General features: G+C 48.9%; 1 protein-coding gene across 1 annotated transcript in view; it reads left to right on the forward strand.

Annotated features, from left to right (window-relative positions):
• Window positions 1-26,093, forward strand: part of LOC142889451 (zinc finger MIZ domain-containing protein 1-like) — a 117,167-nt gene that overhangs the window by 63,666 nt on the left and 27,408 nt on the right. Inside the window, exons 3-5 of the mRNA XM_076028195.1 lie at window positions 11,503-11,623; window positions 18,605-18,718; window positions 21,739-21,844. Coding sequence (XP_075884310.1) covers window positions 11,555-11,623; window positions 18,605-18,718; window positions 21,739-21,844 — 289 coding nt within the window. The 5' untranslated portion in view covers window positions 11,503-11,554. The remainder of the gene's footprint in view (window positions 1-11,502; window positions 11,624-18,604; window positions 18,719-21,738; window positions 21,845-26,093) is intronic.

The raw sequence follows: 26,093 nt of genomic DNA on the forward strand, positions 1-26,093 counted from the left end.
TTCCTGCAGGCAGCTTTGTTTATGTTCACCTGTCAGGTTACCTCAGCTTCCCTGATGGATGACGCCGTGCTCTGGTTGTTTGCCGGCAGCTGGAGAGGGGCTGCAGCTAAATTGCACCCGTGAACAGACAAGATGGGGAAAATCACACAAGCTGTGAAAAGAAATAAATAAACAACAAAACACAAAGAAGCAGCTACTTGATGTGCCACTTCAACCCCGGTGTCAGTTCATCAGAATGAGCAAATATGCCGACGATCGGCGGTGTTTCGTGTAGATTCTGAGGATTCGTTATTGTGTCTTGTCTTTAGATTTTTGTACACTTTCCAGTTTGTCAGGGGGCTGTCGGGATCCAGTTTTCTTTGGCAATTTAGTGACATTAATTTGTAAATTGGTAAAGTCGGTATGAAAGCAGCTTTGCCCCCCAGGACCAGCTCAGTTTTATCCAACCATGTTACATCATTGTTGATAATTATTGAGAACTCATTCTTTCATGAGTGTGTAGCAAACTGCTAGCCCTTCATATGACTCGGGACCCATGAAGTAGTGCCAGTGCCAACAAGGTTGGTGACTCCTGTTAGAGAGCAAAACATTTTCAATGAATAGGTCAGGCTCAACAAATCAAACTATTTAATAAGTGAATAAACTAACGTTACATAGTGCTGTACCACTCCAGATGTGGGCACTGTGTCAGCAACTGCGGTGTTGTTCTCCCAGTCACTTGCAAGTGATTGAATTCTAAAATAGATTGTAAATTGTGAAGCACTGCTTGAAAAGCTACACAATGTTGCTCCAAAGCTTTTTTTTCTGCCACAGTAATTGGTGTTAAATGAGCATCTTTGGTTGAACACGATGCAGCCGCAGCAGCAAAGCAGGTCAAATCTCTGCTTGGTGTCAGATTACAGCAGAGTGGAGCGGCGAGCTACCACGCAAAGTTTGTTTCCATTTGTGTTGTGCACACAAGTGCAGATGAAATCATTTTTCATTCAGTGTTTTTCTGTACAATTACCATCCCCCCCACCCCCGAATCTCACAACCCCTCTGACAGCACAAGTTGTGAATTGCGTAACGCCGCCTCTGTCCCGGCATTCAATATTCATCCCACGCTATTTTTAGCCTTCGCTGTTGGAGATTATATAAAATGCGACGTATGGTTCGGCAAAAAAAAAAACATGTGATCTGCACCTCCGAGACGAGCGACTGCTCCGTCCCCGCTCGGAGCCGCCATCCCACCTGCGCACCTGACACGGTGAAAACGTGGTGCCGGGTGTGTGAAACCTCGAGACGTGTTGGGATCCCTCACCGCCGCCGCCGCACGAGAAAGTCGACGTTCCCAGTTTATCGGCCCGTCACAACTCAGCAGGCCACAGCCAGAACCGACTGGATCAGAGGCTGCCGGAGGGAGCTGGAGCTCCGTCTGTTGCATAGGGATCATCACATGCCTCCGTGTGTGTGTGTGTGTGTGTGTGTGTGCGTGTGTGTGTGTGTGTGTGTGTGTGTGTGTGTGTGTGTGTGTGTGTTTCTCCCACCCTCAGCTCCCTGAGGAAGATTTGTGACACAGATTTATAGCAGCCTGTGTTACCTAACCACTAAATCAGCCTCACACACACACAGACATGCACAGCGGGGCGGCCACGCCCCTTTTACATATGGACACGCTCCCCGGTGACGGACAGGCTGGACTGTTGCAGTCGGCGTGCGGCATTAAAGGAACATTCCTCACATACTCCTGTTGTTGGGAAAATGTTGCAGGACGGCTCAGACGTTGTCATTTGCTGCGTTTCCATGACACTTTTTGGCAAAATAAAAGCAATATTTGGAAAATTTCCACTGAGTGCAGTTGCGATTTGCAGGTGTTTCCATTGACTGGTGTGAAGCGCATTAGACACAATTCTCGTAAAATCTTTTATGACGATTACTTTGCTTTCGTTTGGTTACGTTTGTTTGCCGTCAAGAATGGTGGTTATATTTTTCTCTTTGATTACTTGTAAAAAAAAATATTCTGTCCCCTCCTCCGTCTAAACATAACGCGCCATTTACACTTGAAGTGTACTGGTCACGTGACCTCATACGTCACGTCCGCGGATGTGGAAATGCGAAAGTCTTTCCATGACACTTTAGCGATGTACCTCTACGTCGACATGTCTGAAAACCCACCTCAGGAGAGCGTCAAAACCTTTGAGGCCATATTAGGTTATAGGTTATAGGTAATAGGTTTTTCATACTTTAGGTGCTTCCATGAGCAGTTTTTTATTGCAATATTTTGGTTTTGCGCAATTCTAGGGGCCATGATAGCGCAGCTAATGTTGCTGTGATTGATTCCGTCTCCTTTGATATGGGACAAAGGATTTTCTGTGTTTCCTCTTTTCACGTCACCACCGCCTGAACGTCTCTCCGAATGCAAAGAAAGATCTAGACAAGCCGCTTGAAGAAGCTTTTCATTTATTTATATGTTTATTGTATGGGGGTGGTGCTGCTGGTTGAAAGAGGCTTTTATTGACGAGATCAGGTCAGAGATTGGAGGAGAAACAGATCGATCACGGCGAAAAATGGGGAGATTAATGGGCCTCGGCTGCGTCTGCGCTCCGAGCCGCTGTAATGTTCAGACAGAGACGTTGGCGAAGCTGTGACGGCCGCTGTCAGCTCCGCCGCTCATCCCCTCCTCATGTGAGAGCCAGAAAGCTCATGTTGCCGCCGTCCGTCAGCGGCCCGGGCAGGTTGTTGAGCTCATGCACTATTTAAAGCCCCCCTCCTCCTCTCACTCACTCCCCCTCTCCCTCTCTCCCTCTCACTCACTCTCTCTCTCCCTCTCTCCCTCTCACTCTCTCCCTCTCACTCACTCTCTCTCCCTCTCCCTCTCTCCCTCTCACTCACTCTCTCTCTCCCTCTCTCCCTCTCACTCACTCACTCACTCTCTCTCTCTCTCCCTCTCTCCCTCTCACTCCCTCTCTCACTCCCTCTCCCTCTCCCTCTCTCCCTCTCTCCCTCTCACTCACTCACTCTCGGCACGGCTCTCCCCTCCCATTCACTCTGGAGTCACAAAAGGCCAAAGGTCACCGGCACAATGCAGGCAAGGAGGTCCTCCATCCCCCCTGCTCGCAGCTCCGACCTTACCCCATCAACATCAACACACACACACACTCACACACACACACACACACACACGCACACAGGTCAATAAATGCCGAGTGCGCCTCCCCTCTAACTTATCAGCGCTGCAGCAAACACACAAACATGCAAACCCTTCAGCCTCCTTTGAATTCCTTCCCATGTATCTTGCAGCTCGCCTGTCACCCACCACCACCACCACCACCCCTCCTCCCCTCACTGCTATCACTCTCCCTCTTCCCTCAGACCTCATAATGGCTCCTCCCGGGCAGCGGCTGCCGCGTCTAGCGCTCCGGCTATTTCAAAGTTTTAGTTGGCCCGGATTAAGCGCGGTATGTGGAAAATGAACAGCCACTCACAGGAGGGGGACACATGAGCTGAATTCATAATAAACTAGGAGACTGGCGGGAGAGGGTGGGTGGGGGGGTGAGAGAGAGGAAGGAAAGGGAGGATTTGGTGAGCAGTGTCAGCAGCAGCCACACGGCAACAGCAGCCCTTCAAGAGATGGAAACCAAACCAAAAACTCTGCTTTTGTTTGACTTTTTCCCTCCGGTCTCGCTTTCAAAAACAGTCTCTGAGACAAATGTTTTCGACAAGTCCAGTCGGAGCAGTTGTGACGGTCAGAGTGGAGTCACATGCCTTGAAAAAAAAAAAAAGAAGAAGAGGAAAAAAATTCCAGGAGGACAGTGGGGCAGTGAAGGGGGGGTGTTGGCAGCGAGCGGCTGAGGCAGCATGGGCGCTAGCTGTTAGCCGTTAGCGTCCGTGCTGCTCTGCGCTCATGTGGCTCATCTGTGCCGCCTCCAGCGCCCCGGGGGAATTCACACACACTCACACACACACACACACACACACACACACACACACACACACACACACAGAGCACTCTTCGCTCCTCTTGCACGCTATTAGCACAAGGGTGGAAGGAAATGAAATGCGCAGCCGTGTGCAGGATGCGGCAGAGGTCAAACAGTAGAAGACGCGGCACTAGCTGTGTTTACGTTTTCAGTCAGGTCGAAGGAAATCGGTGGAGAGACTCCGCCCCTGCTACACGCTAACTGACGAGGCGGTGAGGCCGCAGCAAAATAAAACAAAACACACCGTTTCCTGTTTCTTTTTCACCACGGCTGCTGATTGGTCTGATGCTGATTGATTGGTGATTGGCTAGTGGTCTCTGGCGACAAAAAAAAAAAATGACGGTCCAATCATACGCTACAAATTCAACCTGTTTAATTCATAAGTATTTGTTTTTCAGTCTTCAGTTCTGAATATTTTAAAACCGCAGTGTTTGTCACACATTTGTAAAGAAAAGCTGCTTCGCCGCCGTGTCGCTCGGCCAGGAGTCTCACGTGGTCAACGTGGCAGAAACACAGTGTGACTTCAAGTTTTGCTGCAAGAGGAGATATTTTTTACAAGTAATCAAAGAGAAAAATCCAACCAACCATTCTTGACAGCAAACAAACTTAAACAAACAAAAGCAAATGTAACATTCACACCATTCAATGGAAACACCTGCACATTGCAATTGTATTTTTGACGAAATTTTAGAAATAGTGCTTTTATTTTGTGAAAAACTGTCAAGGAAACGCTGATAAAGACATTTCACACGGAAAAACAATGAAGATTCTCACATATTCACTCGTTAAAGTCAGTGTTGGAAACAAGTTGTCACTAATCCGCTGGAGCTCCGACATACGTGTGAAAGAAACGGGTCGTGTGTCGCTGCTCTGATCAGCTGTGGGAAGAAACTCCACTTTAACTCGACTGTAAAGGGAAAAAAAGAAAGCAAATATATTCATTCAATGTGGCGGAGAGCATCTCTTTGGAAGGTGGCTTGGGTTTGTTGATGTGCCACATCTGCTTTCATCCCCTCTCTCTCTCTCTCTCTCTCTCTCTCTCTCTCACTCGCTGTCTCTCTCTCTCTCGCTGTCTCGCTGTCTCTCTCTCTATTTTATTTCTCTTTTTCTTCCAAGCGGTGGCAAAACGTTCCACTTGGTTAGAGAGGAGATATTGCTCAGGCCCGCCCTGTGTTTTCTTCTTCTGTAGTGAGGGAATTGGGGGGGGGGGGCACCAACTCACCACCTCACCACCTCACCACCTGCCCCCCTCCCCTTCCCCCCTCTGCTGCCTTTGCTTTTCTAATCACGCTGCAGATGTGCCTGATGGCTGAACAACAGTCTCTCCTGCAGGAATCCAGGAGGCTCTGCCGCTTATGTGAGCTGTCATGTAGAGAAGGAGGAGCAAAAAATAAATAGTGAGTGGCCCGGGAGGGGGGGGAGTAGGGAGGAAGAGGGGGAGATGGAGGAGGAGGAGGAGGAGGAGAGTGGAGTCGGATAGAAGAAGAACGGAGATATGGAGGAAGACAAGAGGGCAAGAAGAGGAGGAGATCAGTGAGGAGCATCAATGGCAGCAGGATGAGGGTGGTGTGTGTGTGTGTGTGTGTGTGTGTGTGTGTGTGTGTGTGTGTGTGTGTGTGTGTGTGTGTGTGTGTGTGTGTGTGTGTGTGTGTGTGTGTGTGTTGCAGAGAGAGAGAGAGCAGCGTGGTGGAGGAGGTGAAGCAGCAGAGACCACTGTCCTCACTGCCACTTCTGCATGGAGCCGGTCGGGTACTACGGCGCACCCTGCTGGGCAGCGGCGGAAGCTGCACGTCTTGGCTGTGTGGAAAACTGATGGAATCTCCATTTTTTGTTTTTTGCGTGAACTCCCCATTGAAAGAAGGAGGAAGAGGGAAAGCAGAGCTCATTGTGGTCGTCAGGCTGAGGAGATGCTTCCTGCAGCAGCCCCTCCCCCCAGCCACTGATGGAGCCCCCAGCCAATGATGGCGCAGATTAGCCCTTTATTAGCCCTTTATTGCCTCAATCACCGACAATAGGCCGCACAGCGGGACGCCGTCACCTTGAGCGGCGCCGCCGCCATCGTCGCCCCCCTTTGAGGTGTGAGAGCGACTCTTGGATCAGCCGCACGGCCGCCTCGTTTCCCTTTAATCATGTCAGCAGTGCTTAAAGCTTTCGATTAGCCGAGTGTGTGTGTGTGTGTGTGTGTGTGTGTGTGTGTGTTTGAGGCTTGGTGTTTAGCGCAGCTCTGCAGAGGTGTAACACCCTGCCTGTGGTGTTGTTGTAAAGCACATTAGGAGCCACTGAGGGTGTTGTTATGGTATCATGATGCTGGTCCAGCACTCAGGGGAAGGTGAGAATGTGTGTGTGTGTGTGTGTGTGTGTGTGTGTGTGTGTGTGTGTGTGTGTGTGTGTGTGTGTGTGTGGTGGCCAGTGCAGGTTGCTGGCCCACTCAGTCTGTCTGCAGCCTCATGAGGAAACCAAACGTGTTTTTATTCAAACCTTGGGAAGATTTGGAAGAACAATAATAATTTCAACAGATTATCCTTAATTTATTGCGATGTTTGTGCGTCAGTGTGAGTTTTTCCTTCTTTTCTCTGTTCTATTTTTTCCTTAAATAAAGAGCTGACAAAAGGCGAATTGAAGCAGGTTCTCATAACTCCATCATGTCACATGACTCCATCATCATCATCATCATCATCATCATCATCATCATCATCATCGTTGTCCACTGTCACAACATCAGCGTTCGAACTGCTGCCTTTTCATCTCGCCACTTCTTTTGCAAAAAAGAATGACTGAGTTGACTTTCAGATCATGTTAGCATGTTGCTAAATGCTAGCCCGCCAAGCGTTCAGCCTTCCGCCCCCCCCCCCGGTGATGGAATCACGGCTAATCAACACTTTGTTTCAGTCGACTTTTCCAAATTCTGCACTCAGTGCTCTTCCCGAATAACTACAGAACTACAGACCAGAACCAGAACCAGAACCAGCCTGCGAGACACCGTGAACCTCCTGTTAGCCGCGCTGTTGCTGTTGCCGGCCGCCTCGGTTCCGCCAGTTTGTGTGAATAAACAACGTGTGTTTGCCGCTTCCCCGTCTCTCTCGACAGCCGGGCGGAGAGACGCCAGGGTTCATCATCCATTTGTTCTGCTGTGATGGCGGGATGAAGCCAATCATTGTCTCCTCTCACTGTTTCTCATCCTGCAGAGCGGAGGCGCGCGTCTCGCCTCCGCTCTGCATTAGCCGGCTGCAAAAGCTCTCTTTGAGGAGGGCGGCGGGGTTTTTATTTATTAATTTTTTTTACAATGTATTTGTTTATTTGGGCTGTCTGGAATAATGTTTAGATTTCAAACTGTGCCGTTGTGACACTTCCAAATAACCAAGTGAAGCGCCGCAGCCTCTGGCTGGCTGCTAATGATGTTCCACTTTGTTCAGTCTCCCGGTGTTTCTCGCCGTCTTGCGGCGCTCGCTGCTGCTGCCGCCGCCACAGTTTTGTCATCAGATTAAATCCGCAGCCTCCCCCCCCCCCGCCCCCCCATTTCTTTTTTTTTCAAGGTACACTTATGCAACATGATCACGTAATGAGACAAACATGGATGGTAGACAGTTCCGTCCTCCGCAGGGGAGGACGGGTGGAGAGGGGGGTGAAGCTTTCAAAAGTGGTGGTACTCAAGGAGGGAGTGTGTGTGTGTGTGTGTGTGTGTGTGTGTGTGTGTGTGTGTGTAGGGGGGGTAGAGGCGGTGTAGGGGGGGTAGGGGCGGTGTTGGGGGCAAAGAGAAAACATTGTTCTAGCCCCGGAGGTGGGCCGGTAGCGGCTCGGAGAGGTGGGCCTCATCTGTCAGCGGCCAGTGGAGGAGGCAGCCATGCAGAAGCCCCCTGATTATAAAGAGATAATTTCCTCCAGTCCTCCGGTGGCGCTCCATCACCTCGCCGCCATCCTCCGCCGCCTCCCCTATTTGTTCCCCTGCTGCCGCTGCAGTTCCTCAGCCGTCCCTTTTTGTCACGGCTCCCGCTCAGGCGCGCCGGTCTCGGCTCTGCCTTGAACGAAAGGAAGGAAGGACGGGAGGAAGGCAGGGTCTCCCTCCTCCTCCTCCTCTTCACCCTCTTCTTCATCCTCCTCCACTTCATCCTCTCCGCTTCCGCACGTCTTTGTTGCTCAGGAATCCACAGCCTCTCAACTTGTTGTGTAACGCCTGCTGTGCAATTTGCCGAATTAAGCTTGCACACACGCACACACACGCACGCACACACACACACACACACACACACACACACACATCCACCCCTCTTTGTATCCTTGAAAGCGTGATTTTCGCAGGAGTTTTTCGGGGCCATGTTGCCGAATAAGGGCGAACGAGCTAACGCCAGGTATTTTGTCGCAGGGAAAATGATAAATCATGACTTCTTGCAGCTTGTTTAAAAATATAAATGAAATAAATAAATACTTAAAGGCTTGGAATTGAATCCGCTGCCATACATCCTTGGCATTGCGTTTAATTTGTCTCCCGTTTGTGATTAAAGCCTGAAGAATGAATGTGTGTTTAATTAGAAGGCGTCTGCGTCGTTGTTGTGGAAAAGAAATGTGTGTGAACTATTGGAAACAGTCGCAAACGGTGCTGGAATTTAAGAGATAAGAACATATTGTTGGAGTGGTGGTGTCGCTGATTTGCAGCCCTTCCTCTCCTCTGTCCTCTGGTTTTAACTCAGCCGCGGCGGTAAAAAGAGATGACATCAGACAGAAGAGCAGAGGGCAGGACCAGCGGAGAGACAGCGAGAGAGAGAGAGAGGAAGAGAGAGGGAGAGAGAGAGAGAGGGAGAGAGAGCAGGTCGACTCTCTCATCAATAACCACAAGGTCAGACAGGCGGTGCCGGGCTGAGTGGGCCCTGTTAGGAAGCAGCAGCTGAGGATTTGTAAAGCTTGTAAAGGCTTAAAGCAACACCGGCGCTGCCTCTTCTTTGTGCCACTGGCTCGGCCCGGCTCGGCTCGGCCCAGCCTGTCTCCCCAGGTTCCAGGGAGACACCTGCTGGCGGCCGAGGGCCACTGTGAGCCTGCCAGGGGACCAGCTTCAGCTGGCACACGGGGCTGGGGAGGAGGGGAGTGGAGTGGAGGGGTCGGTTAGCGCGGTGAGCGCCACGGGGGCCGTCAGCGGAGTCGGTGTGCGATGAGCCACACTGCTGCATCTGTTTCAGCCTGTTTGTGTTTGTTCCGTTTAAATGTGTTTATTAATGGGTAATCCTTTAATGAAGTCCAAAAAAAAATGGATCGTTAACTCCTGGTCACAAATGTGATTTAAAATTGTAAATTTAACATTTATTGAATTTCAGCAGCCTGGCACGCCACTTACATATTAAACAAGTGAGTCTTTTTATGAGCGCTGTTTTAAGGACCCATATTAATATTTCAATATTCAGATCTTTATTGTTTTTAAGCCACACTCTAGTACCGCAGCCTTACACGATTGTAGCCCTATGTTAAAATCCTCTTCAAAAAAATGAGGTTTCTGTGCCAATATTTCACTGGTTGACTTGAAACTGATATTGTCCGATAAAGTTGTTTGAATTGAATTGAATTGAATTGAACTGATTTGGTTCTTGGCCTCTTCCTAAAAGTGATGCTTTGTTAGACCAACCATATGTCTGAGGTTTTTTGACACCAACCTGGGTGAGGTATCAACGCCCCTTGTGACATCACAAAGATCACTGATTTTCCCAGAACTGTGTATTTTTGGACAGTCTTTGCTGAAAAAAGTGTGGCAAGCCAAAAATGTTCCATCGAGTTCACTGACGGGACAGACACGCACAGATTGTCGTTGAAATGAAAAATGAAAATTTGCTAATGGTGAATTTTGCATAACAAGGGACCCCTTTAAATATGTCAACAAACAGCTGCTTTACATTTAGAGGGGAGTGGGGGGAAAAAAAATCCCCGTCTCTGATGTCTCTTTTCCTTTATGAGCTCTTTGAAAGCCTGGCGGAGGAATGCGCCGCGTTGCCCCCTCGCCTGCTCTCAGAGCGCCGGCACGAGCCGCTGCAGTCGCTTGCATAAAAGCTCTTTAGCGGTCTAGTGGAGTAGATTACCGGCCCCACCGTTAAATCCAGCCCGAGACCCCTAAGTGAGCATTATCAGTGCGGTGCAGCACGGCGCCTGCCTCCTCTCCTGCACCCCCCCCCCACCCCCACCCCACCCCCCCAAACCCAGTCAAACCACTGCTGCTCGGCGCAGTCGCATTCCTCACTGCGCCCTGTCAGCGGCGTGGAGGGAGTGGGAGGGGTCCAGCCGTCAGGAAGAGGAAGAGACCACAGGGTCGGTCGAGAAAAGCCGCCACCCATTTATGTTCTTATTGACTCGTATCAGAGCTGTGGGTAGCTGGAGGTGGAAGAGTAAAGTTAAACATTAAAGGCTCAATGTGCGGGTTATGTACATTAGTGCCATCTATTGCTGAGAGAGCATACTGCAAACAACAAATTCCCTCATACCAGCTGTGATGTCAGGGTAGAATCTAGAAACAAAAAGCCGCGAAACCCCCCTGGATTAGAACCATGTGGTTGATTGTTTAGTTTGTCTTTAAAGGCCCATTGTGTGAGACCCAGTGACATCTTGTGGTAGGACAGAAAATTGCAGAACACTGCTAATCCCTCCTTTCTGACGTTCCACAAGTTGGGATGTCGTACCGTGAGTATCTCCACCTTCAGGACTACTGGATAATCTGTGGAGGCTTGATGTGGCCGCCAGTAGAAATATAAATGTGCAGCAACAGACATTACAAAAAAAAACAAAAAAAAAAAATTGTGACTTTATCCCAAAAAAATCAAATCAGACATTTTTCGTTCCAGCTCACACCACTTCAGATATGACACAGCGGTCCTTTAAATTTAAGTCCGCTAGTCACATGCTAGAATTAGCGATAATGTTTGGTAGCGTTGCAGCCGATCACATGACTGTAACAGTAACAAAATTATTCTTCTGGCAAAATTCTCAGAGAGATCGGGCGTATTTTTTCTGTTCTGTGGAGGAATTTGCTCAAGATCAGCAGCAGCATGAGGAGAACGAGAATCAGACGGCGTGCGTGTCAAAGGTCCAGGATGCACATAATTGTTAACCAGATGTTACGTAACGTCTCGGTAATGTAAACAGAAAGCCGCACGCCGAGTTAATGTTCCTGCAGGTCCTTCGGAGGGCAGCGCTGCTCTCACATCACGCCGGCCGGCAGACAGACCGACAGACAGACTCACCGAGTTGCTTCAAACACGGTCGGACGCCGCAGCGCCGTGTCCTGTCTGAGGGTGTTGCGGTGCGTTCAGGGACCGCCAGGGCTTGTTAAGGGTGTCACCGCCGCCGAGAGCGATGTCATCCTCTGGGCTCTGCGAGGTTCTTGTCACCTGCCAAATCAATATCTGGCCCTCCTCCTCCTTGCCGCCACTGCTGCCGCCGCCACTCGGCTCACAGCACACACACAGACACACACACACGCGCTAAACGGTAGCATCCTGGTGGGGGTGCTGATGGGATTGGCAGCTCAGCCGACTCTAACACGTCTCTCTCTCTCCCTCTCTCTGTGTTGCAGAAGGCTCCCAGTTTAATGGCTGGCAGGTAGAGGCCAACGAGGGACAGTCAACATGAACTCGATTCCGTCGATGGACAGACACATACAGCAGACCAATGACCGTCTGCTGTGTATCAAACAGGTGAGACGCACACAAGCACTCCAGACGCCACACTGGGCTTGTGTGACTGCCGGGTGGTGACGGTTACAAGTGCATGACCACAGTGAAACCCAGACACTGGCGTTTTAAAGGCCCCACAGGTGGGATTTGCTGCCATCCAGTGGTATTGCAGTGTATTATAAACAGTGTTAACACTGTCGCCTGATGTCAAACATCTCCTGTTTGTCCTGCACCTGCTGTAATGTCTCCAGGTTTTTATAGATACAGTGTATGGTGTCAATACAGATACAAAATATTAGCAAGTGGAAAGACAGTTATTTCTAGTGATTTCTTCTTGCTAATATCTTACAAATCTATTTTTAAAGAAAAAAAATGTATAAATTTTAATTTATATATAAAATCTCACAAATAAATCTGATTAAAAAGAAAAGAAAGTCAATTATGGGTTTTTCATTTGGCAGAAATTAAAAAAATGTATTGTTGTGTTTTTTGCTTTTTGCTTCTTATTCTGCGTCACGCTGCTGCTGGAGGTGCTGATGCGTTAACACAGCTGTTGTGCAATGTTGATATTCAGCATTCAGGCTTTAACCTCATCCTTCCCCACGAGGAAGCTCAGCACAGCAGGGGAGCCATCATACATAATAAGACATCCCCTGCTGCACGCACGCACGCACACACACACACACACACAAATCAAGGGCGATGCTGAATCAGAGCCTACAGGTGGAGATGCTGCTTTCAAGAGGCTCTAAGCAGGAGATGAACAGCTGCACAGTGTCATCACGGAGCTGCAACAGAAGCCTTTTGGTTGTAACACCCAGTTTATTCGGGGGACAGGGGGCGGGGTTGCTGATGATTATTTCATCTCTCATCTAAAGACCTTGTAGCACACATCTAATTATTGATAGCATTCCTGAAGGGGGATTTTACAATATACTGTATGCACCTGTTTAGAAATTTCGCTGAAGGAAAGAATTCTGTTCATTGGAGACCTGTTGTGGCTAGTTTGTCTCAAGACAGCAAAGTGTCAGCCCTCGCCGTGACCAGTATGACCAGTTGTCTGTGAACTGTGAACCTGCTTCCTCTCGAGCATGAGCACAGCTCTTGTCTTGGAAGCTACACTGTTTTTGTTTTTTTTAGCTTTTATTGTTAAAAACCTGTTATCATTGGTCTTTTGGGACAAATTAAATTCCAGAGACCTTCCAGACTTTCGAAAAACGCCGAACAAGCTGTCAGACTGTAGTCCCCAAAAGACTTCTCTCTCTGTGAAACCCAGCAAGGGTTACGTAAACGGTAAATGGACTGCACTTATATAGCGCTCTTTTAGCACCTTCCTGGTACCCCAAAGCGCTTTACAAAGCCTCTCATTCACCCACTCACACACCAGTGGCGCTGCCAGGCCCACTGGGAGCAATTTAGGCTTCAGTGTCTTGCCCAAGGACCCTTTGACATGTGGACGGCTGGAGCCGGGATTGGAACCTGAGCCAACTGAGCCGCAGCCGCTTAGGCGGATCATTATTAGAGAGCCTCCAGTGACTGAGGAGCGAGCGGCAACTGGAAATTGCCTTGGAACTACTCCTTTAATTCAGGGAGTCGTTGCCTCTGGCCAGGAGGTTTATATTTTCTCATGGTGTTTGTTCAATACTGCTTCCCTCCGTGGTAGAAAAAGCCAGAGACCATCACACCCGCAGTACCAGCTGCGGCCACCAGGCAGGTGACCGGTCCCAGTCCCGCCGCTGTGAAGTCACTTATCTGTTGGCTGTTGTTGTTATTGCCACTGTGGTGTTACTCTGGTTACTGACCGAGGTCAAAGTGCAGGGACTCACGTCCCTCCCCCTTCATCACCCCTTTCTCCCCTCCTCCAGCAACCCGCACTCTCCTCTTCACCTCCGCTGACTCCCAGCGAGCTCCTTTGTTCTCCTCCGGTCGCCATTGGCTGCGGGACACATCACTGGCCAGAGTTAAGCCGACATGCTTGCGTAACCCGGGGCTACAGGGCCGCTGCTCTTTGATCCTCCTCCAATCTGAGTGTCCGTTTTGTTTCTGGGCCCTGCGCTGAGATCCACCTTCTGAAGAGTGACTCTGCCGCGCTACAGGCTGACATACAGGACTCTACACCGTTGTGCGATGCGGCAAAAGTGTTTTATCCCCTCGGATGGAGCAACTCGTTTTGCACCGGACGTCTTTTTTAACCTGATATGCCGCAGTTCAAAATACAGATGGAAAGCAGGAAGTGGTTTTCCTCTGAAGATTTGGTCTGGCAGGTTTTTGATAAGCCAACGTTTGCTAACAGAGTCCAACGTTTTTATCAGGCTCTCAAGTGGAGGCAGGACGAGCACTGTCGGATCATTTGTTAAGGTGGCAAAAAAAAGAATAATTGATGCACGTTGATCAAGTTTTTTGTTTGTTTGTTTCTTTTTTGGTGTTTCTCTACACTGAGCAGCAGTTTCATGAAGTGCATTGTTTTTTGTTGTGTTTTAAGCACATTAAATATATGTGTACGTTATATAATTACGGGTGAGCTGGACAGCACTTCTACCTCCCAGTCTGTAGGTGTCGCACTCTCATTATTCTATTGACGCAGTCAATTGCTAACCCAACACTTTGGTTGGGTGCCCATAGCAGCTCATTGTGTTATGTCGATGAACAGCAGAAAAATGACAACATCAGCAGGTGTTTTAAAAAATATACAAAACTAAACATAAAAACTCATGCGTGTCACAAAAATCGTGACAGCTTCCAGATTAACAAGCTCAGGTTTAAAATGAAAAAAACAACAACAAAACAAAACAAAACAGCAGCAATACCTGATCCTGCAACCAGCACAATGGAAGCAGCTCCATAAGCTCCTCTAGACTGCCCCCTAGTGCTGCGGAGGAAGTCTCAAGGTTAGCCTGGCTCCCGACAGTTCAGCAAGTGCTTGCTTTTATCTTCCTTTTGTCACAGTGCCCTTTTCTTCCCTCCTTCATCCCTCCGGCTGCAGCTCTTCCTGTTATTATTATTTTTTTCGTACATCATCAGAACCGCACAATAAAACAGAACGCCGCTACTGAGAAAGCAGGGACGGCTCCTCGGCTGCTCCGCGCTTTGAAGTCCTTGAAGAAGTAACGAGGTGGAGGTAAACACTGTCCGCCTACATCAAATAATTAGCAACCCCGCACCTCCATCACCTCCACCCCCCTCTTAGTTGCAAGTGAAGGTGAAATTGCTTTCCGTAAATGCACCTGATTTGGCAACAGCTCATGAATTATTCCATACAGTGACATTTGCTGATCGGGGAATAACAGGTTAAATATATTAACCCTGGCAGGGCGGAGGGGGGTGGTGGCAAAACACAAAAATTGAAAGAAACAAAACGAGCGCTTCCCAGAGTCGCCGTCCTCGGCGGGAGCGGCGGCACGTGTAAAACAGGGCCAATTAGAGCCGTGGCGTCCGAGGAGGCGAGGCCTCGGCTGCACCGGGTCGTTCCGGAAGGCAGCCGGACGAGAGGCAGCGCTCCGCTAATAGAGGCTGGCTTCATGCAGCACACAATCATGGTTTTGGAAAAAGAGACGCGCACAATAAATAGCATTTATGTCCTGCCAATTAGACGAGCGGCGAGCCCCATTCAGCAGCTCGTCTATTCTCCTCCCCCACCTCCCACTTCTGATGATCATCAGGGGAGATCAGAACAATTAACTCGCTATCGGCTCCCCTGCTCCCCATTGTCCAATATCCAGGCCGTTCAAATAATTAGGGAAATATTGTAAACCCATCCAGCTGTTTGCTTTAATTGAAAGGGGAAAAAGAAAACATGGCGGGTTGAGCCACAGCGCCATCCAGAGGCTCCTCCTCCTCCTCCTCCTCCTCCATGGTAACGCCAGTTTTTTTGTTTTCTCCGTGGAGGCGCGGTGGTGAACGCTCCCAGTCTGCGGATGGATGGACAGACGGACGGACGGAGTGGAACAAATTGATTTTGTTGCCGGAATGATAAATTGCCACCGAGCGCCGTGATAAAGTGGAGGAAATTGGAGGCTGATTGAATCACGGGGCTTGAAAGTGAAATCAGAAATCATTACGCCAGTAATTCTTTTATTTGTGTCTTGTTGTGAAAATTCAATAACGCGATTTGAGACTCTGAGAACCGAACAAACGGAGGCCCGCGGCGTCCACGACCTCCCGGTCGCTGCCACCCCTCAGGAGACTCGTCTGGAGACTCTCGCTCTCTCTTGACGCTTGTTTTCACGAGAGGGAGGCGTCACATGACCGCGACTCGTCGTCTGATTGAACTAACGCGTCGTGTTTTTCTGTCGGATTATTTTTCTGTTGAGCGGAAAATCATAAAATTCAGCATTGATTCAGTCAGAATGTTAAATTAAAGCTGAATTGTGAGTGTTTCACACTTTCTGCTGTCGTGAATTATTGCCACTCAGAACATTTGAGTTTCATTATCCATCTTCAGGTCCTGACAGTGCTGAGTTCTTTTTTATGCATTTTTGTTTGTCGTGTCATTATCATAATTGTTATAGTAGTAGTAGTAGTATCATTTTTTACACTGCTTTAGCCTCCAAACAGCCTGAGTATCTTGGGGAAGGAAAAAAAGACCCATAATTGCAGTTATCTGATCCAGACCCAAACTGCCGGTTCCTCTGCTGCAGTTTGTTCCTCCTGCTGCGTCCTGGAGTTGCTCTGTTATTGTGATCACTTTTGGGAGAGGAAGATGGGCTCCGCAATACTGCCGCTATCTGTTTAAAGAAAAAAAAACAATATTTTTCTCCGCGCCGCCCTCCTCGCAGCGGGGATATCAGTTTTCCCGCCGCTCGCTTAGACCTTTGCCAAGGTTTTTTCATGGGATGTGCTACAGAACTCCTCCCCCTCCCTCCACCTGCACCGCCGCCTCCAGCTGAGCTGCGGAAGCATCGCTTCCTCTCTTTTATTTTTTTCCCGCATGCTCCTTTCCAGTCGTCTCCATCAATTTGCTGCCGCGTGGATGATAAACAGCGACAACAACCGAAGCAAAATGCAGCGAAATTAAAGGAGAAGGAATAAGGGAGTAGTTGGCAAACCGGCGGCCGCTGTCACGTCCACTTGCGCCGCAGATGTGCAGATCAGGTGGTTCGCAGACGTGGCGGTCACTGAGGCCCACGGCGCAGCTCACCGTCCAGGCCCACTCCGTTTCTTTTGTCGCTGGGTGGGAAAAGGCTGGGGTGCGCCTCCAACTCCCTGAGAGGGAGGTCTGGAGGGGGGAGGGGGGAGTAGAGGGGTGAGGAGAAGGGCGGCACCGAGGGCCCCAGTTTGGCCTCCACTTTGGGGTTTGATTGGTGGGTTTTGGCCGGTGGACGGGAGGGAACATCTGCGGCCGAGGCGGCGCCAAACGATTGTTCCGAGTGCAGAGAGCAGTAATCACTTCATAGCCCAAGTGTTGCTGCGACTGCTGCTGCTGCTTGTTTTTTCTCCCTCCCTCCCTCCCTCCCTCCCTCCCTCCCGCACCTCACCCACCCTCCTCCCTGCATCCCTGCATCCCTCCATCCTCCCCCATCCATCCATGCTGCACTGATTGCGAGTGTTGTCTTGCTTCCAGGCTCATCTAAATTTAGCATCTGCTAATGTGTTTGTGCGTGTGTGTGTGTGTGAGTCTGTGTGTGCGCGCGCGTGTGTGTCTGTTGTCGATGCAAGATCCACCAGTAGAATTTGCATTCTCACAAACCCACCGTGTGTTCGTCTCCCTTTTCGTCTGTCTTTTTTCCAACAGCGATACACCGGCTGGATGCGGAACAGTGTCAAAGTACAAAACGCTGGTGGAGAAAACACGCTGGGCGTTGGTAGTGCCATACAGCTAATTCCTGACCTCTGCTGCCCCCTAAAGAGCAAACGGAGGAACAAGAGGGGAAAAGGAAACAGCAACCTGGCTTTGGGCTGAACTGTCACTTCCTCTCCTCCTCCTCCTCCTCCTCCTCCTCTTCCCCGCCACAGACTAATCAAAGTGTTAAGGAGGCGGCCGTTCGCTTTAAGCTGACACACCTCTCCGTGAATCTACTTGCTTCCCCGCCGCAAAACAGCCATGTGCGCACCAGCTCCCCAAAGGCGGCATATTACCGCGAGGTGTTTGCACTCCTGTGTGTAAAGTGATTTGCGGTCGGCTCGGAGAGCTTTTAAAGGAAGCAGCGAGCGGCAGTGAGTGTGACGTCGTGGCCGCGTTCCCTTTTATTTATTTTATTTTTTTAGTATTTCCTCTACAGCAGGACAGACAATGGGGTCAGCCAGTGAGTGGGCTGCCGCCTCCAGTTGGGGAGAAAGTGCTGTAAAGAGGTGGCCGTAGGTCAAGGAGGCTGCTGTCAGATAAAGTCAGGCCCGGCTGGTGAAATAAGGCCTGCCTCTCCTCGGCCGCTCCCGCAGCCATTGAGGGAGATTTATGGCGCCGCGGGTCCAGGCGGCGATTATGGAAACCAAAGAGGGTGAAATGGAAGCACGAGGCTCTCGTGCAGCGGCGGCGCTGTGCGCTCACACCGTCAAACTGTAGATCCTGCAGAACTTGAGTGATTTTTAAATCAATGATCGCGTGACGGATGTAGACCATGCTTGTCTTTGTCTTTGGTCGCCTCTGATCATAGCTTTTTTTCAATGTGGGGCAAACAACAGCAGAACTGCTCCAGTGAGATTGTCTCATTTTACCGTGGGCCAATCAGAAAAGGTCCCATCTGGTGTAAAAGTCCCATCACCAAAAATGTTTAATGGCCATCTTCTGCTTGCTACACTTTTCTCAAGTGTGTGCTTAACTGTGCAGAATACGCTCCTTGTGATGTCACAAAGGGCACTAAAATCTCTCTCCCAAGTTTGTTTGTTTATTTATTTCTCATATGCAATTTCATGCAATATATGCAGTATATGTGCTTGTCTCCGTAAGGTAGTGGCGGCCAGCATCCGTTTCAGCAGAAGGCTGCAAACACAGTGCTAAACATGCTGCCTTTCTTTTACCACGTTAAACTAAACTTCCCCTCCCTCCTTGTTTTTCTTCTCTTGCAGCACTTACAAAATCCAGCAAATTTCCAAACGGCAGCGACAGAGTTGCTGGACTGGTGCGGCGACCCCCGAGCTTTCCAGCGTCCCTTCGAGCAAAGCCTGATGGGATGCCTGACGGTGAGTCGCTCGTCCTGACCTCACAATCACAGGGATCAATGAAAATTTGATCCCCCATCTGTACAACAAACACCCTCAAAATGCAACGCAATCAGGCAAACAAACCAACAGCACAAATTCCTTTGGCTTTCATTCAGTTAAATAATTCACATCCTCTCGGGTTTGATACGAGCCCTTGATCACTGTCAGGCGTTTACTGTCAGACACTGACTGACGCGGCCCAAATTGTGAAATATGCTGAAAGACAGAAGGTGTAATTACAGATGAGAAATGAGATCATGCTGGTGTCAGGAAGCGTTTAAGTGATACTGGAATCACCATCAGTGCTGTGGAAACTACACACAGCATGGTAAAACTACACACAGTCCTCAAGAAACTACACACAGCTCCGTGGAAACTGTTCAGAGTCCCGTGGAAACTACACACAGCCGTTTGTAAAACATCACGGAGACGCTTTGTTTCGCTGCTGGTGTGTTTTCTCTCCATTTTTATTAAGTTTGTTTCCTGCTGTGAAAAATCTCAAAAGAATATCCATATATTTTACCACAGCAGACCTTCACCCGAGCGGCAGAGAGCTCGACGGCAGACCCTTGTTGCCTTCTCTGGCCTTCGCGTTCGCGGACGTCCTCCTCCAATTCCGGCGTTGTGCCGAGAAATTTTGCTTTTGCCGCGAAGCAGCCGTCTGCTCAGGCAAAACGAGTGGTCCGACAAGTTTGAACACAAGCGATAAAAGGGTTGTCGGCCTTTGAAATTGCTGGATTTAATAAGAAATTCCAGTCCGACCCTCCAGTGTAAAGATGTTTTGATTTTTTTCCCCCTTTTTTTTTTCTTCTCCTGCTCCAGAACTAATCCGCTCTGAGGTGCTATATCATATCTGACTTGGCCTCTTTAACCTCAGTTTTAATTCTGTCCTTGAGAGCAGAGTTTAAAAGACATCAGCTGTCGATTGTGTCAGCGGTGCGGTTGGCTTACTGACTTACTAGCTGACTGACTGACGCACTGACTCACTTACTGACTGGTTGACTGACTCACTGACTCACTAACTGACAGACTTGCTGACTGACTGCCTGCCTGACTGACTTAATAAATAGCTAGCTGGCTGACAGATTAACTGACTCACTAAGTGACTGACTTGCTGGCTAACTGACGCACTGACTGGCTGACTGGCTGGTCGACAGGCCTCCAGTCAGCCTGGTCTCAGACCTGGAATTAGAGCCTCTCAGTGAGACTCTTTGCGCTGAAATTACACTTCAGCAAAACCTTCCTTGCCGGCTCGGTGCCTAATTAGACGGCCTGCGCTCGTATATTTTCTCCTTAATGGAGGGGATCCCTATAAATAAAGGGCTGATATACGCACATGCTCAGTTCTGGTGTCACGTCAGGACTGTACTTATGGGAGGTAATGACACGGTGCAGTTAGCACTCGGCTCTCGCTGCCTCGGGTCCTCGTCTCCAACTTGGGAGTGTGACGGCAGCCTGCGAGAGGTCCGGCGACCCGTCAGTCCACTCACAGCTCTCAGAGGGTCCTGAAGGTCTCAGAGGGTCCCAGAGGTCCCGGTCTAAGTGTCTCTTTGAGCCGCGAGCACCGGCGCTAAATCAAAGCGCCGCTGGGCCACGGACGCTTTTTCACTCGGTCTCCTGCAGCAGTTCTCTGCATGGAGCCACTGCACTGGCGGCAACGTTGGCTGCTGGCTGTGGATTCATATGGAACTGATCAACGTGCAGTAACGTTAACCCCATAAAGGGACAGTTCACCACAACATTGACATTTCACCCATTTAGAACCGTGTAACTTGTCTGGGGTTTTACAGGGGCAGAAATGTTTTGCCACAGCAGCTGTGTGCTCTTGTGTTGCTCATTAAGGAATCAAATTCAAAGTGCTTGTGTGGCATTATGGACGTGTGCAGAACACTTGGCAGTCCAAGTTTGGTTTGACACATCAACACTTAACTTAATTTTTTTAAGCCAATATATCCACCGGCAGGATTTCATCAGCAACGTTGAAATCTTCTGACATTCAATTCAGTTTTTTCACAACCGGTCTGGAGTCCAGAATTTGCAGTAGTAGACGACTCAAATATACATTTTGGACGAACCGTTCCTTTAAATTAGCGTCTTTGATGGCTGGTGGTCGTCAAACGGAAGCACCTGCTACTGTCTTGATAAGTCAGCAACTGTGTCATCGTATCGTTAACTATTTGTGTGTGAAAACAAAGACTTGGAGGGGTGGAGAGGGTTGTGGAGGGCAAAACTGGCCTTTATTATCATTAACTATTAACATATGTGCTAACAAGTGCTGCAGGGTGCAGGGTGTCTGCTCTGGTCCGGCTGCAGTCTGTTTTTGCTTCATCAAGCACACCAGATTTAAAACTGAGTGCAGTTTCTCAAACTTTGTTGCCGTGCCACAGCCTCCACTTTAACTCTGACAAGCTCTCCCATGTTGAGCTGCGCAGAGTGGACATCCGCTCCGCGTCACTGCGGCCGAATCAAGAACTCAACCTTTTTTTTTTTGATGCCGTCCAATCGTGGCGAGACTCGGAGACGCGCTCATGGCCGCGACAACGCTGACAAATTGACTTTTCCGTTCCGACCCGACCGCCTGATCAATAGTGCCCATCAGTGCCGTTTGGTGTGAAGCAAAAGTTCCACAGATTTTTCATCACTCGCATAGACATTTACTGTCAGGGCACTTTTTTTTATTTTTTTCAGGCTGTCACTGCTTTTTCAGCTTCCTCTTTCTGACCCACTGACTGGAAACGAAAGCGCACGAGAAGATCTGGGAAGGAGATAATTGAGGCTGTAAAAACTGCAATAACCTCGCCTGAAAAAAAAGCCAAATCATCCAAAAATTCAATCTGTGGCGACGTCCCCTCTTCATTTCCCGTCTCTTTCACCCACGCCACCCCGCCAGTGTCGCTCTGGTCTCCCCACGGAGAAATGAATGAGCCGTCTGACGGCGGCGGAGCCAGCAACTCGCTGGCGCGGCCCTGACCGAGCACTGCCCTTGTGTTTGTCCTCAGGTGGTGAGCCGCGTCGCGGCGCAGCAGGGCTACGACTTGGACCTGGGCTACCGGCTGCTGGCCGTGTGTGCCGCCAACAGGGACAAGTTCACTCCAAAATCAGCAGGTAAGGCTGCAAGTTTTTTTTTTTCTTTCTTTCTCGGGGGCCATCTGGATGCGTCCGGAGCTCCTCTCTGCCTGCTTGGCAGCGTTTCCACCCGTCAGCAGCCAGGCTGACGGAGCTTTAGCCACTCAAAACGGCTTGATTTGTGTGTGTGTGTGTGTGTGTGTGTGTGTGTGTGTGTGTGTGTGTAAGCGTGTGTGTGTTTCTTTTTCTATTCCTGCTGAAGTTTTTACACAAAGAGCGCACAGTGCAACGCTCCATTCGTCTCCTCCTGCTGCTGGAGAAAAAAAATAAATAAATAAAAAATAGACAAATAAAAAAATATGCCTCCCTCTGTCAGGGATGATAAGTTCCTGCTTTCTGAAAGTGCCTCCGTCCTGGTGCAGTGATGGATTATTGAGACGGATGTGGACGGCTAAATGTTGTTACCGAGACGATGGAGGGGATGGGGGGGGGGGGGGCATGCGGAAGCAGGACGGGGGAATGAAAGCCACACATCACCAGTGTCCTCGGCTGCCAAGAGGAAGAGGAGAATATTTTGTGCAACTTTTGCTCTTTCTGATTAGTGGCTGCGTGAGAGGAAGCTCGTCCGGCTCTGTTCCTTAGTGGCTCACCTTAGTTGCTTACATGAAGCTGAAAAAGTGCATTGAAAAGTGCATGATATTACCTCATAGAGCATGTGCAGTAGTGTCACTTCCCATCACACCTCTGTAACTCACGTGACGCATCGGAACCAAACTATCAGCCAAAAACAACGTAGAAAACTCTTTTCAGGATTTTCTGGCCTTTAGAGTTATTTTTTTTTAGAAAGATTTAAAGTCCATGGCTTAAAAGTACACAATAGAAAGATTGATTATGAACAATATTTCTAGGTGTCAGGTCTCCGATTTTACTACTATATTTTACTATAGGAAAAATTTAATACCCCGTGTGGCCACTGGAAAATAGCACCATGCTGGCAGAGCGGTGGTACCGTATCCAGGTCTGATAAAAAAAACAAACATAAAACATCCATAATCAGTACAAAAAAAGAAGAAAAAGCGGCAAATAAGACAAGTGTGAACTGAAAGGCCAACATGTTACAGCGCCAGGCATATAAACTGCAGCAGTTTCAGTCAAATTCTGTGGTTTCGTGTGGACGCCATTGTCTTTGGAGGCGTGTGTTTCTCTGAGTGAAAAGAAACAACCGGATAGCAAACAAGTGTGCCTGAAAGTCTGTTTTGTTCTGTCTCATTTCTGACACACAACCCATTAGTTTTCTCAGTGTTTAACATGGAGCTGCAAATCGCACAACATTACCACCACGATTTGCGGGTGGGGGAGGGGGATAAGGGAGAGATTGCTCTCTGCCTGCAATTAAGTGCCATTGCCAAATGTTCTAATTCTACTTAATGCTAAATCAAATCCCCGGCCCTAATTTATAGGCTTAGATAAGATTGCCAATTGATTCTCTGGCTGAACAATTTCGAGCAGCTTTTGAAAAACCTGGCCGGTGGCTCCTCCTCCACTTTTTTTTTCAACTGCTTCCCAGAGTGCATTTCATGGACAATTATGTACCTGTGCCTGCATGAATATTTGCAAGCGGGTTCTATGAAAAGAGAAGGAGTCAATAGGGGGGGGAGGAGAAGGAGGAGGAGGAGGGGGCGGGGCCAGGGGGCTCTCTATAGAGGAGCTTGTTAAGGCGGAGGGAGAAAGCCCCGACACAGAGGGATCAGCTCCATCCCTCAGCCAGCCGGGCTGTTGCCCAGTGACAGTCAAAGGGAAGGGAGTCACATGACAGCCACACAGACAGACAGACAGACAGACAGGCATGCAGGCAGACAGAGACACAGACAGGCAGGTCGGTGTCTGCGCTTTGAGAGGGCTGATGGTGACAAATGAGAAAAGCAGGATTAAGGGGGACAAGATGGGGATGAGTTTTTATTTTGAGCCCGATCATAAAAGCAGACTGTGCAGGGTTCGCCGCGTTGATGCTTATTAATTTAGCACAATCCGCTTCGCCCGGATGTGGGCCAACTTTGTTTTTATTTTATTTTATTTTTTTCCCATTCTCAGCAGAGTCAGAAATGCATAAAGTCCGCAGGCAGTTTGTTGCTAAGGTGCCTCTATTTCAGATAGATAGATAGATAGATAGATAGATAGATAGATAGATAGATCAGACCTCAGGCGTCAGGAAACTTTTGTTTTCTCCCCTCTTCAAAAGAAAACATATATCTGGAAGCCAAATATGACCCTGGTTGGTTGTCACTGGTCTGCTCTGTGGAATCGTGCCTTTTGTAATCAGCCCTGATCTTTTCATTTTGCTGAAAACAGTGTTGTTTGGCTGGCAGGACATCCCCAACATCATGTCAGTAGATGAGCACTAATCAGTAAATCAGATCTGTTGTCCCACTTTAACCAGGACAGACTCGTCTTGGCGCAGGACACTGTTTTTTTCCGTTATGTCATCATTTAAAATTCCTCCCGCGTGGAGAAAATTTTGAGATAGGGGGTTTACACAGAGACTGATTTTTTGGAAACCGACATTTTTTGTTTAGGATGCTAATGTTGTTAGCGAGCTTCTGCTTCTTTAAACGCTTCAGATGTTCTTCTTCATCCGCCTTCAGGGAATAAACTTGCTGCGCCACACCAGGCCTGGCATAGGTACTACATCGTTTTCAGTCGTTTCCAGCATCTCTGTGTAAACAGGAAAATTCTTGAAGACGGCTTCATGTAAACAAGTTTTTTTCGGGAGCGTTTTAAAAAATCGTTGGTTTCAAAAAAAAATCTGTCTCCGTGTGAACAGCCCCTTAGTGTACAAAACTCAACCTAGTGACATCATCATTAGATTTTCCCCCTCCTCCTCTTCATGGAAGAAATCAGTCCTGATACACTTTGCGTCGGTTAAAAAGAATAAAAAAAAGTGAATGAATAAATTCAAAAATGTAAAACCAAATGGAAAAAAGGTTTGCACTCTTGCATACGCCTGTATGTCATGTAGTTGTTTGAGGACTTGCTCTTAAAACTGCTGCTGTGGAAACGCATTAATTTTGCTTTTGCAAGTCATGATGTGATTCACACAATTGGTTGAAAGAAGGAGACAGAATTCTGTGACAAGAGATTTAGAGAAAATTGCGGCGATGGGAGCTTTTGGTGCCGGAAGCAGAAAATGTTTCAGAAACTTTTTGTTGAAGCCTCAGCTTGAGGGATGGAGGGGAGAGAGGGAACTTGTGAGGGTGGTGGGGGTGGGGATGGTGGACTGGTAGGGTAGGGGTGGGGGTGAGACCAGCCACTTTATGGTCCTTCAGAGCTTTGTGTAAGTGGCTGGCGGAGGGGGAGGGGCCTGTCTGCCGACTCCTAGTGACCTCTTTGTGAATGAGATTAGCCTGCTCTATTAATCTGTGATTACTCGCTCTGTTTTACCACCGGGAGAAAGCAGCGCACACCGCGGAGCGCCAACCACGTCAAAGCTGAGGAGGGGGATGAGGAAGAGGAGGATGAGGAGCATGAGGAGGAGCGAGGGGGAGGTGGTGCAGCAGGAGGAGGAGGTTGCCGTGTGGAAGAACTCACCAAGGCCTCCTCCTCAACTCCTCCTCCTCAGCTTCTTCTCCTCCTCAACTCCTCATTAGCTTCTCCTCAACTCTTTCTCATCTTCTCCTCCTCAGCTTCTCCTCCTCAACTCCTCCTCCTCATCTTCTCCTCCTCCATGTCCCCTACAGGCTGCCGAGGCTCAGAGTGGTCGGTGAGCCTCGACGAAATGCCTAATCATGATTTTCTTTTCTTTTCCTTTTTTTTTTTTTTTTTTTACTGCCAAGGGGGGTCAGAGTTGCACATTCCCGATCGTTTGCGCCTCACCAGCCTCTTGGAATTCCTCAGGCTGGAGAGTGAAAGGAGGCACCCGTTATGTGAGAGGAGGCGGGGGAGTTGTTCGTCTCCTGCAGCCGTCAGCTAGTTAGTTAGTCAGTTATTCAGTTAGTGTCTGGTTGACCGTCAGTTTGACAGAGAGTAACAACCTGTTCATTTACAGGCATTTGTCATGCTGGACGTGAAAAGGCATTATTGCATTACACTACTGGCAAGAGGAAATTCCTGGAAAACTCCTTGTGTTTTTTTCCGGGTAGCATTTTCTCCTTTACAATTCCTTCTTTGAAGGAAAATTTGCCGGCTAGCACGATGACGTTGTGCACGTCGCCTACACAGGATTCAAAGCCGAGGAGGAAGTGACGCCATCTATTCTTTGTTTCCATATCCTCACGATTTCATTGTCCGACTT

The sequence above is a fragment of the Nelusetta ayraudi genome, unplaced genomic scaffold, assembly GCF_046127955.1.
Source record: "Nelusetta ayraudi isolate G7.1 ecotype Tasmania unplaced genomic scaffold, CSIRO-AGI_Nayr_v1 ptg000022l, whole genome shotgun sequence".
In the NCBI taxonomy this organism is placed as follows: domain Eukaryota; kingdom Metazoa; phylum Chordata; class Actinopteri; order Tetraodontiformes; family Monacanthidae; genus Nelusetta; species Nelusetta ayraudi.